This window comes from Lolium perenne, chromosome 3 (assembly GCF_019359855.2).
Source record: "Lolium perenne isolate Kyuss_39 chromosome 3, Kyuss_2.0, whole genome shotgun sequence".
In the NCBI taxonomy this organism is placed as follows: domain Eukaryota; kingdom Viridiplantae; phylum Streptophyta; class Magnoliopsida; order Poales; family Poaceae; genus Lolium; species Lolium perenne.
In genome coordinates this window covers 144061963-144078163 of record NC_067246.2, presented here as the reverse complement: position 1 = coordinate 144078163, position 16201 = coordinate 144061963, and the positions used below count along the sequence as shown (strand labels likewise).

Sequence of the window (16201 nt, the reverse complement as noted above, 5' to 3'; positions counted from 1 at the left end):
CAAAAGTTTCGGAAACGTGGATAAGAAAGAAGGTTTTTCGTAACAATCCATGGGTATTTAGCTAGCATTACTATGTAGTTTTATATTTTAAAACGGATGTAATACTTAGTCCAAAAAATCAAATTTTGATTTTAGCTAAATTCTAAATGCAAAAGTTATTTTCAGAATGAGAATGCAAAGGTAATAATTTGGAAGACAGGAACATTCTATATTGTTTCCTTTACAGGTGGAAAGTAGTTTTGGCATCCTGTAGCCTATACCTTTGAGTTACCAATATACATCCAGGTGGCTTCAGAAAATAGAAATGTATCTATATACTAACCCCATTTTTTTCTATAACAAATGTCACGGTTTTGTTTAGATTTTGGTATATTTATACGTATTCTAGTTATACATACATTTATATTTGGGTGTGGTTATTTTAAACTTCATTCTGTGTTAGATGATGTCATTAAATCAAAGTTGCAACTAATGTTGCAACGGATAACTAGCATGAATCACGAAGCAAATCTAACGGTGTAGGAGTTAACTAAGCACGAACTAGATGAGAACTAGCAAAACCCTTTGTATTTAGATAAAGCTGTGACAGTTATTTTAAAACGAAAGGAATATGTAGCTTAAGTATATAGTAGTTAAAAAAATATACACATGTCATGATAGCAAGAATAGCAGGGGACGGTGGGTTTCCGAGCATTGTCCAATTGGCGAGTGGTGGTGGAAACGGGCTCCGCGAGAGGAGAGAGAGAGAGAGGGTGGGAGTAATAAAAAGGAAACGGCCGGACAGATGAAACAAACCAACAAGCAAGAAGAGGAAGAGAGAGAGAGGGAGGCCACCAGGGCAACGCAGCAACCAAAGGGGGAAGGGGAAGGGCGAGGAAGACCGCGTCGTGTTCCTCGTCCCGCCTCCTCTCCTCGGACTCCACCCCCTTCGCATTGCTCCTGAATTCCGATTCGACCAAGAAGAGGAACGAAGGGCAAGGTACTATCCTCCTCTGTTCTTCTTCTTTCCCACCGTGCTTTCCTACTGGTAGATTCTTTTGGTTCTTATCTCGTGTGCGACGGCCTTTGGGTTCAAGATTTGTTATTTCCCCTATCTCGGATGTACGATCTTTTATTTGGGCGATCAACCCTTGATGTCGGCGGCGAAGATAAATCACGGAAAGGAACCAGCCGGTATTGTGAAACGGTGCAACAAAATATTCCCAAGAAAAGTCTCCTAATTGGCGCTTTCATTCATTTATTATTAGTGTATTATTGTTCATCGCATCGCAATGCTGCGCATACTGTAATTGGTGAATGACGGTTTCTCCAAGAACCGTCTCTGTTCGATATTTTTTCTCGGCCAAGAATTAAGAAAGAAATGGGCAGAGAAATATCTTCAGGTTCCTTTCTGAAAGCAATATTATTATGTTTCGCTGGGTTGGAAGGATTTAATGCCGGATTGACACAATCAGTGCATGCTTGATTCACGCAATCTATTTTGCACATCTGGATGGAATAATGGAGATATTGTGATGAAAGCGTATTATTTTATTTTATTTTGTTTCTGAATTTTAGGGAGCGATGGGGTGTTTTTCATGCTGCGGGGCCGATGATGTTGGCAAGAAGAAGAAGCGCGATGATCCTTATGTTCCGGTCCCTGCCCCAGGTTGCTAATCCTCTCTCTGTTTTACTACACATTGCACATGGTTGCAAAAATTGCTTTGCAGTATGAATCAAAACTGATTGTTATTTGTAGATTTGATAGTTAAGTGTTGTTGATTATTGTTCCAAACGCTGTGGTTTCTTTTTCAATGAAAAAAGGGAGCCGGGGAGCGATCCCTGTTATTCCAAAAAAAAAAAGTTAATTCTTGATCATTCCCCTTGTTGATTGTGCAATGGAAAGGAATAGTGCATTGTTTGTCATCCTAAATGTTCAAAGAATACTTTTTCATAATAAATACAATTTCCAGCTTCCGGTTAGTTTACTTAGCTGTCTCCAGAAAATAAACAATAATTCCACTCTGGATCATGTAATAATTATAAAAAGTGACGATCCAGATTTAAAACTACTACCATACTGCATCGCATTTAGCAAACAAAATTTATAAACTGACAGGTCAACCCAGATTCAAGATAGGATTTCGTATGTTAATGTGTTAAATTTTCTAAAATCTGATACATACAAATTTACTCCCAAGAGATAGGGGAAGAAGTGGTTACCAACTCTGGATGGAATAAATTGGTCTAGTAAAAAGAGAATAACCCCAATGTGGACAATGTAATTGTAAAATGAGATGTGTTGAACCTGATCCAAAACCAAAAGTAGTATTCCCTCCACCCCAAAATAAGTGACTCAACTTTTTCTATATCTATTTTTTGACGGAGGGAGTAGTACAATACTATACCACATTTAGAAAGGAAAATCCACAAACTGACCAGACTCAACATAGGATTTCTGCTGTAAAATGTGATGATAAAATATCTTAAAATCTGGTACCTTTAAATCTACTAATGGGATAGGGGAAGCAGTGTCTACCAAAGCTGGATGGAATATTCAACTGGTTACATAAATTGGTACACATGTGGACATCCCTGTCAGAATTTCTTCCAGTTCCAGGTCTTGTCTGAAAAACACTATATCTATATGCTAAAAAAATCTTCATTAGAAACATCTCGTTAGTAAATCTTGTCTACACTCCAGTTCCAATTCCAATAGATAACTCCAAAGTCGAAATTCAAGCAATTCAAACTTTGTGAAACCTATGGCGCGTTTAAGATTAAAATGGAAAAATATTTATTTACTTCAAGCATCTCAGTTGAGGAGTCCTATAAAAATCAAGCTAATCGATTATCTCTGGTCTAATCAATTCATTACTTTGAAAACTCTCCCCCTACTGTTAGCTAACAATCTTCTTGACTGTGGTCTTTGGGTTTAGTTGTACCCAGCGGCACAAGCTGATGAAAACCTATCGGCACCTAACATATAATATGATTTACAATCAATTCTTGGGTATATTTTTATCCAGCGCAAATCTAAAAATTCAGCGTCCATGCATCAAAAAAATTCGGAAATGCATCTTGTTTATATATGCATACTTCGTGTGCCAAAATGTGCCACTGAAAACAAGAGTTTCCTGAGCGCTTTAATTTCTTTTATGTTTTATTTAAATCTCTTAAAAAATTAAATGCAGGAGGTAACAATGGATATAACCGGGGTCCAGCCCCTACCCGTGCCATCCGTGCTGGCAGAACTCAGCCAATCGAAGTACCAGACATTCCCCTTGAAGAAATGAAGGAAATAACCAAGAACTTCAGCAGTGATGCTCTTATAGGAGAGGGGTCGTATGCGAGAGTTTTCTTTGGTGTACTGAAAGATGGCAAGAAATGTGCGGTGAAGAGGCTCGACTCTAGCAAACAGCCTGACCAAGAGTTCCTTGCGCAGGTTCAAACCCTCTTTTGTTCTCACATAATCTCTCTTCACATAGATACCCCCAACGGACTGCTGATTCACTTCCGTTTCTTTTGTAGGTGTCAGCTGTTTCAAGACTCAAGCATGACAATGTTATCCAACTTCTTGGGTACTGTGCTGTAGGGAGCACCCGTGTTCTTGCTTATGAATATGCGACAAGGGGCTCCTTGCATGATATTCTCCATGGTGAGGAACAATAACTAAGCCTTCTACTTTCATAGACTAGTGTGTTGCATTCGCGACAGAAGCTTTCAGCCCTAAATTGAACAGCATTATGCCTGATGAGATCACATATCATTTGTAGTTGACCTCATTTGTGTCAGTACTCGGTAATATAAGAGCTATTCAAGCTTCTCTAGCAAAACTGATGGTTCCGTGATCACAGGTAAAAAGGGTGTCAAGGGATCCCAGCCAGGACCAGCCTTATCCTGGATGCAGCGGGCTAGGATCGCCGTAAGCGCCGCAAGAGGACTCGAATTCCTCCACGAGAAGGCAGAGCCACGTGTCGTCCACCGTGATATCAAGTCCAGCAACATAATGCTCTTTGACAACGACGTTGCAAAGCTAGGAGACTTTGATGTCTCCAATCAGGCCCCTGACATGGCTGCACGTCTTCACTCTACGCGTGTTCTTGGCACCTTTGGTTATCATGCTCCTGAGTATGCGCCCAGTCAGCTTCAGTGCTTGTAAATTCAGATAGGCAAAAATGATGTGCCCCCTCATACTTGCTGTTTTCTGTCAGGTACGCGATGACTGGGCAGCTTAGCGCAAAGAGCGATGTCTACAGCTTTGGAGTGGTGTTGTTGGAGCTTTTAACTGGTCGCAAACCAGTTGATCATACGCTTCCCCGTGGCCAGCAGAGCCTCGTGACATGGGTATGGAGCTTTTTTCCCCCAGATTCTTTGGATTCTTGATAGGATGGAAGATAAAACACTGTTTTGCTATGTGCAGGCTACGCCAAGGCTAAGTGAAGACAAGGTGAGGCAATGTGTGGATCCAAGACTTGGACAGGAATACCCTCCGAAGGCTGTCGCCAAGGTAAAAAGTCGAATGTGTTTATCAAGCAATGCAATGTAGAAATATTGAGTGCCTGCTGTGACATTAACCCCCATGTTGTGTCGAACAGATGGCTGCAGTGGCTGCCCTGTGCGTGCAGTACGAGGCGGATTTCCGGCCCAACATGAGCATCGTCGTTAAGGCTCTAGCGCCGCTGCTGAACAGCCGGTCAAGCAACAGGCCTGCCGCCTCAGCCTCTACCCCTGCCGTTGAGTGAGCTCCGAGTGGCTGCATGTGCTGTGATTCATTTTTCGACACGACGATTTCGTGTACGCGACGAGCTGGTGATGTTTAGGGCCTTTTGCCATGGATCTTGTGGGGTGGTTTGGTGTGATGTTGTACATTTTGAGGGGTGGTGCGGTGTGGTGTGGTTTTGCCATGGATCTTGTGGGGTGGTTTGGTGTGATGTTGTACATTTTGAGGGGTGGTGCGGTGTGGTGTGGTGGGATTTTCTTCTTCCCTGGACAGGGGGACATGCGCTGCGGTACATTGTGGCAGGCAATCCCTGCATCGTTTGTGGCCTCTCGACCTCTCGTAGCCAGCAATACACTTCCTGTTTGGTCATTTCTTCCCTGGAAATGGTTACTTCAAAGTGGACAAGATCCTTCCATTGAAAAACTATCATTCACAGATATGTGGTTCAGCCAGTACTACAACTGTACACACTGCTAAGAACTTACATCAGCAAATTGTCAGAATCACTAGTGTAATCAAAGATAAACTGTTAACTAGAAAACCATTACCCTCTCTACAAATAAATCATACATAAAACGGTTACATCCAAGGAAAACCAATAAGCTCTTCTGTATGCGAAGATTCAGCGCCTTCGTTACCAATTCGTCAGCAATGTGAAATGGTGGTATGCTGGCCCTTAACGGACCCAAGAAATGTGATAAGGGGAAACGTCTATGTGCTCATTTGGAGGAGGAGGCTCTGCTCCTGCTCGGTTTGCAGTCTGGGTTGTCACTCTTGTCCGTGTCGGAGTTATTATCCCTCTGTGAATCCATCTCGGTGCTCCCTCCACGGTTGTGCCTGGATCTCCTGTCCTGTTTATATACATAATTTTTATACTTTCGTTACAAGAATGAATCAAAGGTCAACTAACATGTGTGAGACTAATTCCAACTTAATTGTAAGACTGATTAATCCCACCATGATTTTGGATGAAATGTTTCAAAAGAAAAAAGAAGCAATAGACAGGACTGAGTAAAGACATGCATGAAGTAAACAAGCATCAAGTTGCTTACCCCACGCGGAATTGGGTCATCTGACTCCAGCATCCGCACAACTTGACCCATCTTTGGTCTCTTCTCTGAATCCGGATCCACGCACCTCAAAGCTGTTAGAAGTGCACGCTTGAGAGCTCTAGTAGAAGGACGTGTCTCTATGGTGGGATCCACAACTTCATCTGAGCGCCTGCTAGCAACCATCATCTTTAGCCAGTCAACAAGATTTACCTGCAAATGGCATAATATCATTTGTTGAGTTACGAAAGCACAAGGAAAGGGCCCCTGTTTTCATCGAAGAAATAGCAGAAGACAATAAGTGGCACAAGAAACAGATAGATATGAGCATTGTATTTTGTAGCACACTAAGTGGTCAGTGGTCCTTTATCATACAATGGCCAAGTTACGCCCTTTTGAGACCAAAACAGACATACAAGCGCGCACAAGGTAATGTGTGCACAAACACACACGAGTTCACCCTAGCTGCCTATAAATGTACAAAAGCTGAGGATAAACCTGTAACCTCATGGTAGATAGAAATGCACTCTGACCGGCCAAATGATGCTATTTATGCACAGATGGACTCTATTTACTGGTACAGATAATATGTTTACAAATGGGTTGCCGCAAATTGTGTCAGATATGGATACAAATACAGAATAATATCTGGATTCTTAGTGGAATTCCAATTTGACCTCTGATTTGGAAAACAATATTATGTTAGGTTGTTTCGACGAAGCAGACATCAATACAGCATCCGATTTTCCATTTGATAAAGTTTATTTTGACACAATCTGCAAGGAAGTTATAGGATATTCGCGTCTAATAAGTACGCGTTCGGTTCACATACATATTCCAACAATATCCAAAAAAATGTGTTCATTAATACTGATATTTGTATTCATATCTGAGTAAAGAAGACAGGAGCAACAGTGGAAAAACTAAACAACAACCCAATCCGTACCATTATTAATTACCCTAGTTTTATACCAGTATTATCAAGCCAAGAGTTGCTATAAGTTGGCCCTAAATGTTACACCGTGGCTCGGGACATGACCTAACAGGTTAGCACAACAATCTACATCAATGCTTCTAGCCTATCCGACTCAGGGACAGCTTGGTTGTAATGTCATGCTTCATAGTTAAGATAGTGCTGAATATGTTCAGATGCTAGCCATGTAAATTGCAAAGCTAGGAACTCTAAAGTATATGTGTAAAATCAATGTTGTAATGTCACTTATGAGAAAGCAACACAAGTCACAATATGTCGATCTCCAAGGACAGTGGCATGGCTAAAGAGGCCAAAAAGTAGTGCGGACACTCTGTATTGTTGACTAATGTTCATATGGGAATTGGCGTAATACATCTTATACTCTAGTGCATCTTGATGTTATATAATCACACAGAACAGAACTGCTTGTATAGAATAATTTAAGTCCTAATAGACACAAATTAAACTTGGAGTAAGATTCAGTTTGAGATAAGCGTCCTAATGTTGCCATCGTAATCATATGTTGCCACTTGATAATACGGGCAAGGAGAATGCATCTGACATGAAGATTAGTCTCAAACAAATAGTTTTGGCCACTCCTGTATACCTCATTCGATGGGCGACCATAGTCAACAGGGTCCCTCCCTGTGATCGCCTCAAGAATAACAACTCCAAAGCTGTAAATGTCACTTTTCTCATTTAAAAGTCCAGTGTTTGCATATTCTGGTGCCACATAGCTGCAATGAGTAAATGCAGCACATTATTAACAAGCATAACATAGTGTAACTGTACTCTTGGATCACGAGTTGCACAACATACCCAAAGGTTCCCATAACCCGAGTAGTCACATGACTCTTGCCAGCACCAAGAAGCTTGGCTAAACCAAAATCTGATACTTTAGCGTCAAAATCATCATCGATCAAAATATTGCTGGATTTAATGTCACGGTGTACAACTTTCGGTTCAATTGCCTCATGCAAGTAAGCAAGCCTGCAAAGAGGTACCCGGTAAAAAAAACAGTCAAGCATTCAGTAAGAATGAAAAATATTTGAATTGAAGTGTGACACAATAAGATAGACATGCTATTAGGAACGTGTGCAGCTTAAGCTCTGTTATGCTCACTTCCGTCATGAATGACATTATGGTACAGACAAATTAGTATTTAATATAGCGAAATTAGCCCCACATGAAAATATTATATGATTTTGTGGCCTTCTTTTAGTTATACAATTTTGAGACCTTTATTTGGGAGTGATGTTTTGGCACATGGGAGCGTATGCTCCCTTTATTTTGAAATACATGTTAGACACATTTTAAAATGTCAAAAAAATTGAAACAAAAATTTCACACGTACATCTTCATGTGCTACGCGCTCACAAAGTCGTTTCATGAAAAATTGACATGTCATGTGGTGTGTGTAAAAAGACAAAATTCGGTGCTGAAACAAAGACTTGTCACAAGATAAATTTTCTCTTTTTCGCTTAGACTACAAAAAATATCATTTTTTGGTGAAACTTGACGAATACGCATATATTATGGAGATGTACATGTAAATTTTTTTGTCAAATTTTTTTAGCACTTGGAAATATGCTTTTATGGTAGAGGGATCATACGCACCCGGGAGCCGAATCGAGTTTCTACCTTTATATTGGAATATCTGAAGTTGGAGTGACAAAATAAAAATAGATAAACAAAAAGAAAGGGCATTTCCAGGAAGAACTCACGCTTTAGCTGTCCCAAGAAGAATCTTTATACGGGCCTCCCATGTAAGGGAGCCACGGTGACTCATAGCTCCATGAAGCCATTGCTCTAAGTTTCCATTGTTGACATACTCATAGACAAGTATCCTAGAAAAGATACTTGAAGTTAGGACTGAAGGTCAAGAAGAAGAATTTTGCTTGGTAATAACCAAAGTTGATAAGAGGTATAGAAGGAATATGACAAGGACAGTACAAGTACCTCTGAGTACCCTCCACGCAGTAACCAAGAAGACGAACTAAGTTCTTGTGGCGAACATGACCAATAGCCTCAACTTCTACTCTGAATTCCTTCTCAGCTTGCCCTCTGAAGATCATAGAACATCATTTGGAAAAACGAAGTCAATATAAGGCAGGATAATGTGGAAGACTTCAGAGTTTAGAACAGGCAGGTCAAGCAAGGCAAATCTTACAGGTTATTGAGAAGCTTCTTGACAGCAACAGGAGTGCCATTGACGATCTCCCCACGATAAACTACACCATATCCACCCTCACCAATAATGTTATCCTTTGAAAAACGGTTAGTAGCCATTTCCAAATCCCTCAAAGTAAACCAATGACCCCAACCAAGGTAAGAGAACTCGGGCATGCCAACCAAAGGTGAAGGAGCTGTTATTCCATGGTTTGAAGCTTGCCGGAAATTTCCTGACCCTCCTTCTTCGGCTGACTGGAAGCCTGCGTCCTTGTCCGTGTAACGGAATGATCCAGAGTGGCTCTCATCCCCACGTCTCGATTTGCTTACACCCAAATGGACCATGACCTTGTCCGATTCGCGGTCATTAGCCTTGTCTTGGATTGTTAGCAGGACTCCATCATGTGCCCCATATTCGCTCGCCGGGACTTGCTCCACTCTGACTTCTTTGATCTCCTTAGAAATGGCAGGGATTTGTGTGATTGGAATATTTGCAGATGCTCGTCTGGTCCTCTTCCTACTCCGCATAGTGAGCCAAACCGTGAGAAAGAAGACGACCACCATGAACACTCCCAAGGCGATGCATACGACCTGCCATACTTTGAGATGCAAGGGGCCAGTTGGCTGGGAGAGATGATCCTGCAGAGTTGGGGACGACGAAGGCGCCTCCATCATGGACTGTCAGCGTCCTGATATATAGCATACAAGAAAAAAAAAATGTTAGCTGCCCATCTTGCTCAGCTCCGCATATATAGCACGCAATGCAGGCAATGCTACCGAGCTTAACACGCCGGCTAACTAAAGGGAACTGCACTGCGGGCGTCTACATCCATGGTACAAGCTCATAATAAGATGGACTGGTTCCGGAAGTAAATAAGGGCAATTAAAATTTCTCGCTGGTACATAATCTTTGGGCTGGAAGGGAAGCAAAGACAAGGTGTTACTAGGCTGTACAAGGGGAATAAATTCGTGTGATGGTGACTGATCGCAGTACCGAGTCTACCGACACACACAAGGTTCAACAGCTAGCGCATTTAATCTCCCCCCATGTTTTCAGCCGTGGAGGGAAGTGTGGCTGGATCATCGCGTGAGAAGTCGGCGTTTTACACGTGAAGCAATCCACTAGCAGCATGTACTACCTACTAGTAGTTGCTAGGCATGGTTGGAGAAACTTTCACATCTGAATGCTGTGGCCAGCGGAGGAAGGAAAGCTCCTTCAATTTCCAGTTCTTTCTTTCCTAGTAGCTCGATTTTTTTATGGTACTTTATCGACAATTCTGCTAAATAACTCTCTCAAAACACGGAGCCCTTCTTTTCTGAAAATTCAACCAAGCAGGAAAAGCATTCGCCCAAGAGAGGCAAAGCAACCGCGAGAATAGCGCCGACGAGCAGCCCGAGATCCAAAACAAGAAACCCCGAGAAAGCACAGGAAACATGAGCGCATTGCAGCAGAGCAGGAACAAGAAGAGCGCCCACCTGAGAGATCTCCAGATCTCCGCCACGCACAAAACAGCGGAGACGGAGGATCGGCCACAGCGTCAGCTACATCACCCGGAAGAGCAAGAGCAAGAAACAGGGCGATCCTACCGGCCGGATGAAATGTCGCCTTTATTCCTTCAGATTTGAGGAAGGGGGAGAGGAAAGGAGAGAGGAGATATATGAGTAGAGAAGGGTTGGTAAGTGGTATGTTTGGAGTATTTCGCGTGCTTGCTTTGCTCTGCGCCTTTGTTTTCCAAAGAAACGCAAATGGTGAGGCTTGAGGAGCTGGCTGTGGCTGCTGGGAGGTGGGAGGTGGTAGAAGCAGCAGTAGGAAGGAGTGAGTGGCTGCTTTTTCCTCTCATTTTGCCCGTTGTTTTACTATGGAACAGTAGCGTTTTGCAACGGACCAGTACCGAATTACAAAGGTCGCGAGCCCTCCGTTGCAACATGTGCGGCTACTTCTCTATACTGCTCCCCTATAATTTTGTGTATCTTCGTTAAAAAAATACTTCTGTATCTAGATAACATTAAGCAAGTTATTATTTTAGAAAGAAAGGAGTAATAGAAATGGATGTGGGTGGTTGGTAATTTTGAGCGGTGCCCCTCTCTATGATGTCTCTACTTCGGTGAGCTGGTTATGTTCCTCTGTCTTCCTTCACTGACAACTCTCTATCTACGTTTTAGGGTGAGCTTCTTCAATCTCCGACAGCACCGTGCTCTACGAGTCAGAGCAAGGGGACAGGGGTCCATTATTAATTTTATTGTATATTGTGTGCCCATTTTGTTTAGCCTTATTTGTTTGTGCAGTTACTTGAGCGTAGCATATTTAGAATTTGTGTTCGAAAAATAAAATATTGATGAAATACCTACGTATGCAATAAATTTCTATAAAATGTTACATCTCTTGGAGTAGTAGGACAAAAAATAGTGTGGGTCCATGTTTACATATTAATCCTTACAACCTAAAGAGCACAAAATATCCAACGTTTTCCTCCCGCCACTAAGGGAATGAAGGTAAAAACTTACACAACAATATTGTTGCACGCCGCCGACTACCAATAGGAACCTAGTAGCACCCTGCTATTGATAAGGACTAGGGTGTGCGCGAACCGGTTGCGCCGAAAGGCCATTTTACAGGAGCGCTGGAGAGGGTAGGCTAGCGGCATGGCAGTGACATGGATTCTCGCCGGGAGATGCGACAGTGACGTGGCAGCGAGTCGGCAGCAACATAAGGACAAGACTGGATGAGTGGATGGGAACGACCGAACTAGGAATAGAAGAAATTGTAAGTATATTTCTCTTATATGGATCGTGGCAGCTATGATATATGGGTCAAGACTCAAAATCATAGGGTGGACCACAACTCGCCCTGACCCCCTCTGAATCCGCCCATGAAAGCAAGTAGAAGTTCCATGCCAACCTTTGCCATTGGACCTCCGGTTTATACTCCGAGTCCGACTACAACTCCAGCTCCAGAAGAGATGATGAAGAAAAGGTGGTGGTGTTGGAGTTACTATTTCTTCATATAAGCCAGCACGTTCTATCTTTAGTGTGCCAAAGAAGAACAACCATTCTCATTCATGCTTCATGATCAAGGATAACGTTTTTCTTAGTTATGGGTTTATTTGTTATGTTTTTCATACGTACACCAAAAGGAGTGAAAGCACACTTTGTTGACCAATCTATTTTTTGCTCTTTAATTATTTATTTATTTTACTTTCCATGCCGATGATTTTTTGGTGACAAGTATTTACTCCTACATGCAAAAGGTTGTCTTCAAGAGTCGAACATAGATGTTGGGCTTACATTGATTAGTTATGGCGGTAAACAGCAATCAAGCAATCTTTGGTGAGCATTCAATTTTGTAGGAATCAGATATGGACGCAACATTGTAATCATGTATTTTTTATGTAAATTGGTGGAGAAACCCGTCTACAAATTAGATTAAACAATTAGAAAGGTAAGCTATTATTGTTGGGAAGAAGATTGGTTCTCGTTAACTCAGTACTAAGTAACATGGCCATGTATATGATATGATTCTTTCAACTACCGAAAGGAGTCTTAAAAGATTGGTTTTCGATCAAGATTCTTTGTCTAGGTGATAGCGAAAAAAAAAATACCGGTTGGCTACATGAAGTGTGATTTGCCTCCCTAAAGACCACGAAGGACGGAATTCATGACCTCGAGGTCAAGAACATAATCCTTTTGGTAAATGGATTTCCAAGCTTCTTTCTGAAGATGGAGTGTGGTAAACTCTTCTTAGGAGAAAGTAAGTTGGCTCATTTGCGTTATCTCAGGCTTATTGGAAACTAGGAGACTCCCACTTCTGAGTTGGCCTTATAACAACGAAGAGATTCTTCTTTCCATATGGTTATTTATCAATTAGAGATAGCTCGGAAATTAGGTTCTGGGAGGACAAATGGCTAGGTAACGCCACACTCCGAAAATAATATTTGGCCTTGTACAACATTGTGTGCACAAAAGCGATACACTCGCTAAGGTGTTGGAAACTTCAGCACAAAATGCATCGTTCAGAAGAGATCTTGTTGGCACTAGGCTAGCATCTTGGAATGCTTTGCTACAACATCTAGCCTTGGTCCATTTGACGCAGGGTCCGATGAATTCTGATGGAATCTGCATGAGAGTGGAAAATTCTTGGTAGATTCTTTGTACAAAGCTCTAAGACAACAAGAGTTGTCAGTTGATAATAATAAGAAAATTTGAAAGATGAAAATTCTGCTCAAACGAAGATTTTCTAGTTGTATCTTTGTCGAGGTGTAATTCTTAACAAAGATAACCTTGCAAAACGTAGTTAGCATGAAAGTAAAACGTGTGTCATATGTCATTAAGACGAGACTATAAAATACTTATTCTTCCAATGTAAATTTGCTAGATCTATATGGTCAGTCGTCTAGATAGGTTCTACCTTGTACCCACCACAAAGTGTTACGAATATTTTCGTAAATTGGCTCAATGGTGCGGATCATAGGACTAAGCTACTTATCAGAGTGGGAGCGATTGTCGTTATTTGGTCGATATGGCTATGTAGAAATGATAAGGTTTTTAATGATAAAAACGTTTCTCTTGTGGAGGCCATCTACCGGTGCACAACTATGCTCCGTTCATGGCCGTATCTATAGCACGTGGAGCATCATGGCCTGTTTATGGAGGTATCTATATGGTTAAAAGATGCGGCGAGAGATATTTTTACCCTTCATAGATGACAGCATAATCTACAGATTGGTCATCCATTCCCATAGGCGCTCTCAAAGTTTCTATCGTGGTTACTCATCGAGAGCCTAAGTTTTTGTTTTATTGTAACTTTAGAATTGGAGCAGTTGTGCGCATCTCAGTTACGAAGAGGTCGGGTGTAATGCTTAAACTTTCTAAGTAATAAAATGTCATTTATCAAAAGAAAAAATGTGATTTTTATGTGTTTGTGTTTTTGAAGTCAAGGAAGAGACTGCATTGAGACATACGGAAGAAAAGCTTGAGTTCAAATCCCCACATGAGTTCGAATCCAGCATTTAAGTTCAAATCCCAGACACATATTTAGGTTTCTATTTATACTGGAGGTTCAAACTGAACATGGTACTCATGCAGATTATCTTGCTTTAATCTTAATCAAGATTAAAAATCCTAGTACTAATATTTAATGGTTGTGTGCATCGTTAATTGGTGCATAGATCGGGAAGTAAAATTCTCCCAATTTTTATAAGGTCGTCTAGCTGCTGGTTGTATCGCTAAAGTATTTTTTGAAAAAAGAGGTTGTATGCATCAATTAGAGGCTGGGGCTACCCCATTTCGAAAAAAACCCGGAAGAAAGGTCTTTCTGGAACACTTAACATAGAAACTTTTGAAGGAAAAGTGCTATTGAAGAGATAGGGAGAGCGACTGTCTTGGAGCTCTTAGAGGAAAATTTATGTTCATAAGTTGGTTTATTTCAAATGTACAACATAGAGGCAATATTTCTATTGATACTTTGGGAGCCTCGGAAAGGTTACATAATTTAATGTTCAAAAGGCCCCCCAATATTTGTTCCAAATGGAGCCTAAGACGATTGGATAATCTTATTTTGCTTTCTTTTGGAAACATCCATTGAACAAAAATCGTAATGACTATTAATTCCCCTTTCTAAGAGAAAAAGAACACGTAGATACAATTGCAGACCTACATTTGTCAATTTCCTACGGGGTAGAAGAAGGAGAAAAATATTATATGGAAACAAGACATGTTACTGTAGAAGGGTTTTGAGGGAAGCCTCACACGTATAATGACGTGGGGTTCCGGTGTTTATATAATAGACCAGAGGCCTAGGGTTTGGGTATAATTTCAATACAGTCCTACTGTAAATACAATATGTGCAATCTAACACCTCCCGCAGTCCCAGCGGGAGGTTCTCGGATGTTGAGACTGGACCGAAAGTCGAGGAAGAGCTGACTCGGCAATCCCTTCGTCATGACATCCGCAAACTGGTGGGAGGACGGAACATGTAAAACACGGACCTCTCCCAAGGACACCTTCTCGCGAACGAAGTGGATGTCTATCTCGATGTGCTTGGTACGTTTATGTTGCACCGGATTCGAGAACATGTAGATGGCGGAGACGTTGTCACAGTAGACAACTGTGGCGGAGATCAAGGGGTGATAAAGTTCCTAGAGCAACTGGCGGAGCCAACATCACTCGGCGATGGCGTGGGCGACGGCGCGGTACTCAGCCTCTGCAGAGGAACGGGACACGGTGGTCTGTCGCTTGGAGGACCAAGAGATGAGACTATCACCGAAGTAGACACAGTAACCGGAGGTGGAGCGGCGCCGGACAGTCGGCCCAGTCGGCGTCGGGGTAGGCCACAAGGGCGGTCGACGAGGAGGCGTGGAGCTGGAGGCCGAACTCCAGTGTACCCCGAACATACCGCAGAACATGTTTCACGAGAGCCAAGTGAGACGTGCGCGGAGCATGCATGTGAAGGCAGGCCTGCTGAACAACATAGGAGATGTCGGGGCGCGTCAGTGTGAGGTACTGAAGTCCGCCCACGATGCTCCTATAGTCGGCGGTGTCGGGAAGGAGCTCGCCATCGGAAGCGGAGAGCTTTGAGGATGTGTCGACCGGTGTAGGCGAGGGGTGACAGTCAGACATGCCAGCCCGCTATAGAATATCCATAGCATACTGTCATTGTCATAGAAAGAGACCAGCAGGGGACTGGCTGACCTTCATACCCAGGAAGTGGTGGAGGTCCCCGAGATCAGTCATGGCGAACTCGCTATGAATACACGCAAGAAGCCCTCAAGAAAGCTCGTCGACGAGGCGGTGACGATGATGTCATCCACATAGAGCAGCAAGTACGTCGTGTCGGCCTCAGAGTGGAGGACAAACAGACACGTGCCCGTGGAGGAGGCAACAAATCCCAGAGTGGCGATGTAGGAGGCGAACCGGTAGTACCAGGCACGAGGGGCCTGCTTCAGGCCATACAAGGACTTGTGGAGGCGAGAGACGTGGTCAGGGCGAGAGGCATCAACAAACCCAGGGGGCTGCTGACAGTAGACCACCTCTTCCAGGGAGCCATGTAGGAACACGTTCTTCACATCAAGTTGTCGTATGGGCCAAGAGCTGGAGACAACAATGTGCAGAACGAGACGGGTCATAGCAGGCTTGACAACAGGGTTGAAAGTCTCCTCGTAGTCGATGTCGAGGTGCTGGGAGTACCCACGAAAAACCCATCGCGCCTTGTTGCGCGCGAGGGTGCCATCCGAGTGGAACTTCTGACGAAAAATCCACTTGTCGGTGACGACGTTGGCACGCGGAGGGCGAGGAACGAGTGACCAAGTGTCG

The 16201-nt window shown here is 42.7% G+C and overlaps 3 protein-coding genes across 3 annotated transcripts; 1 reads left to right on the top strand and 2 right to left on the bottom strand.

Moving 5' to 3' along the window:
* Positions 1-780: 780 nt before the first annotated feature.
* Positions 781-5071, top strand: LOC127327008 (pto-interacting protein 1). Its single transcript, XM_051353786.1, has 8 exons — positions 781-979; positions 1558-1648; positions 3174-3424; positions 3511-3637; positions 3837-4110; positions 4194-4326; positions 4403-4489; positions 4578-5071. The coding sequence occupies exons 2-8, from the start codon at positions 1564-1566 to the stop codon at positions 4722-4724; spliced, it is 1104 nt and encodes a 367-aa protein (XP_051209746.1). The 5' UTR covers positions 781-979; positions 1558-1563; the 3' UTR covers positions 4725-5071.
* Positions 5072-5089: 18 nt separating this feature from the next.
* On the bottom strand, positions 5090-10692 carry LOC127327007 (probable receptor-like protein kinase At5g18500). The gene is made up of 8 exons (XM_051353784.2): positions 10370-10692; positions 8895-9582; positions 8684-8788; positions 8449-8571; positions 7544-7714; positions 7332-7461; positions 5755-5964; positions 5090-5553 (listed from the first exon to the last, which is right to left on the bottom strand). Exons 2-8 carry the CDS (start codon positions 9566-9568, stop codon positions 5422-5424), a joined length of 1545 nt encoding a protein of 514 aa, XP_051209744.1. The 5' UTR covers positions 9569-9582; positions 10370-10692; the 3' UTR covers positions 5090-5421.
* A 4456-nt stretch (positions 10693-15148) lies between these two features.
* On the bottom strand, positions 15149-15622 carry LOC127327044 (uncharacterized mitochondrial protein AtMg00810-like). The gene is made up of 2 exons (XM_051353828.1): positions 15581-15622; positions 15149-15517 (listed from the first exon to the last, which is right to left on the bottom strand). The coding sequence occupies exons 1-2, from the start codon at positions 15620-15622 to the stop codon at positions 15149-15151; spliced, it is 411 nt and encodes a 136-aa protein (XP_051209788.1).
* Between the last annotated feature and the right edge of the window lie 579 nt (positions 15623-16201).

What these genes read in the sequence shown, in the direction of transcription:
- LOC127327008 (XM_051353786.1), top strand. Translation starts at nt 1,564, where the DNA reads ATGGGGTGTTTTTCATGCTGCGGGGCCGATGATGTTGGCAAGAAGAAG. An exon ending in TGTTCCGGTCCCTGCCCCAG is followed by an intron (nt 1,649 to 3,173) that starts GTTGCTAATCCT and finishes AATTAAATGCAG; the next exon opens with GAGGTAACAATGGATATAAC. An exon ending in CTTGCATGATATTCTCCATG is followed by an intron (nt 3,638 to 3,836) that starts GTGAGGAACAAT and finishes CCGTGATCACAG; the next exon opens with GTAAAAAGGGTGTCAAGGGA.
- LOC127327007 (XM_051353784.2), bottom strand. Translation starts at nt 9,568, where the DNA reads ATGATGGAGGCGCCTTCGTCGTCCCCAACTCTGCAGGATCATCTCTCC. An exon ending in CGGGTTATGGGAACCTTTGG is followed by an intron (nt 7,462 to 7,543) that starts GTATGTTGTGCA and finishes TACTCATTGCAG; the next exon opens with CTATGTGGCACCAGAATATG. An exon ending in ATGACCCAATTCCGCGTGGG is followed by an intron (nt 5,554 to 5,754) that starts GTAAGCAACTTG and finishes GTATATAAACAG; the next exon opens with GACAGGAGATCCAGGCACAA.
- LOC127327044 (XM_051353828.1), bottom strand. Translation starts at nt 15,622, where the DNA reads ATGACTGATCTCGGGGACCTCCACCACTTCCTGGGTATGAAG. An exon ending in ACCACTTCCTGGGTATGAAG is followed by an intron (nt 15,518 to 15,580) that starts GTCAGCCAGTCC and finishes GATATTCTATAG; the next exon opens with CGGGCTGGCATGTCTGACTG.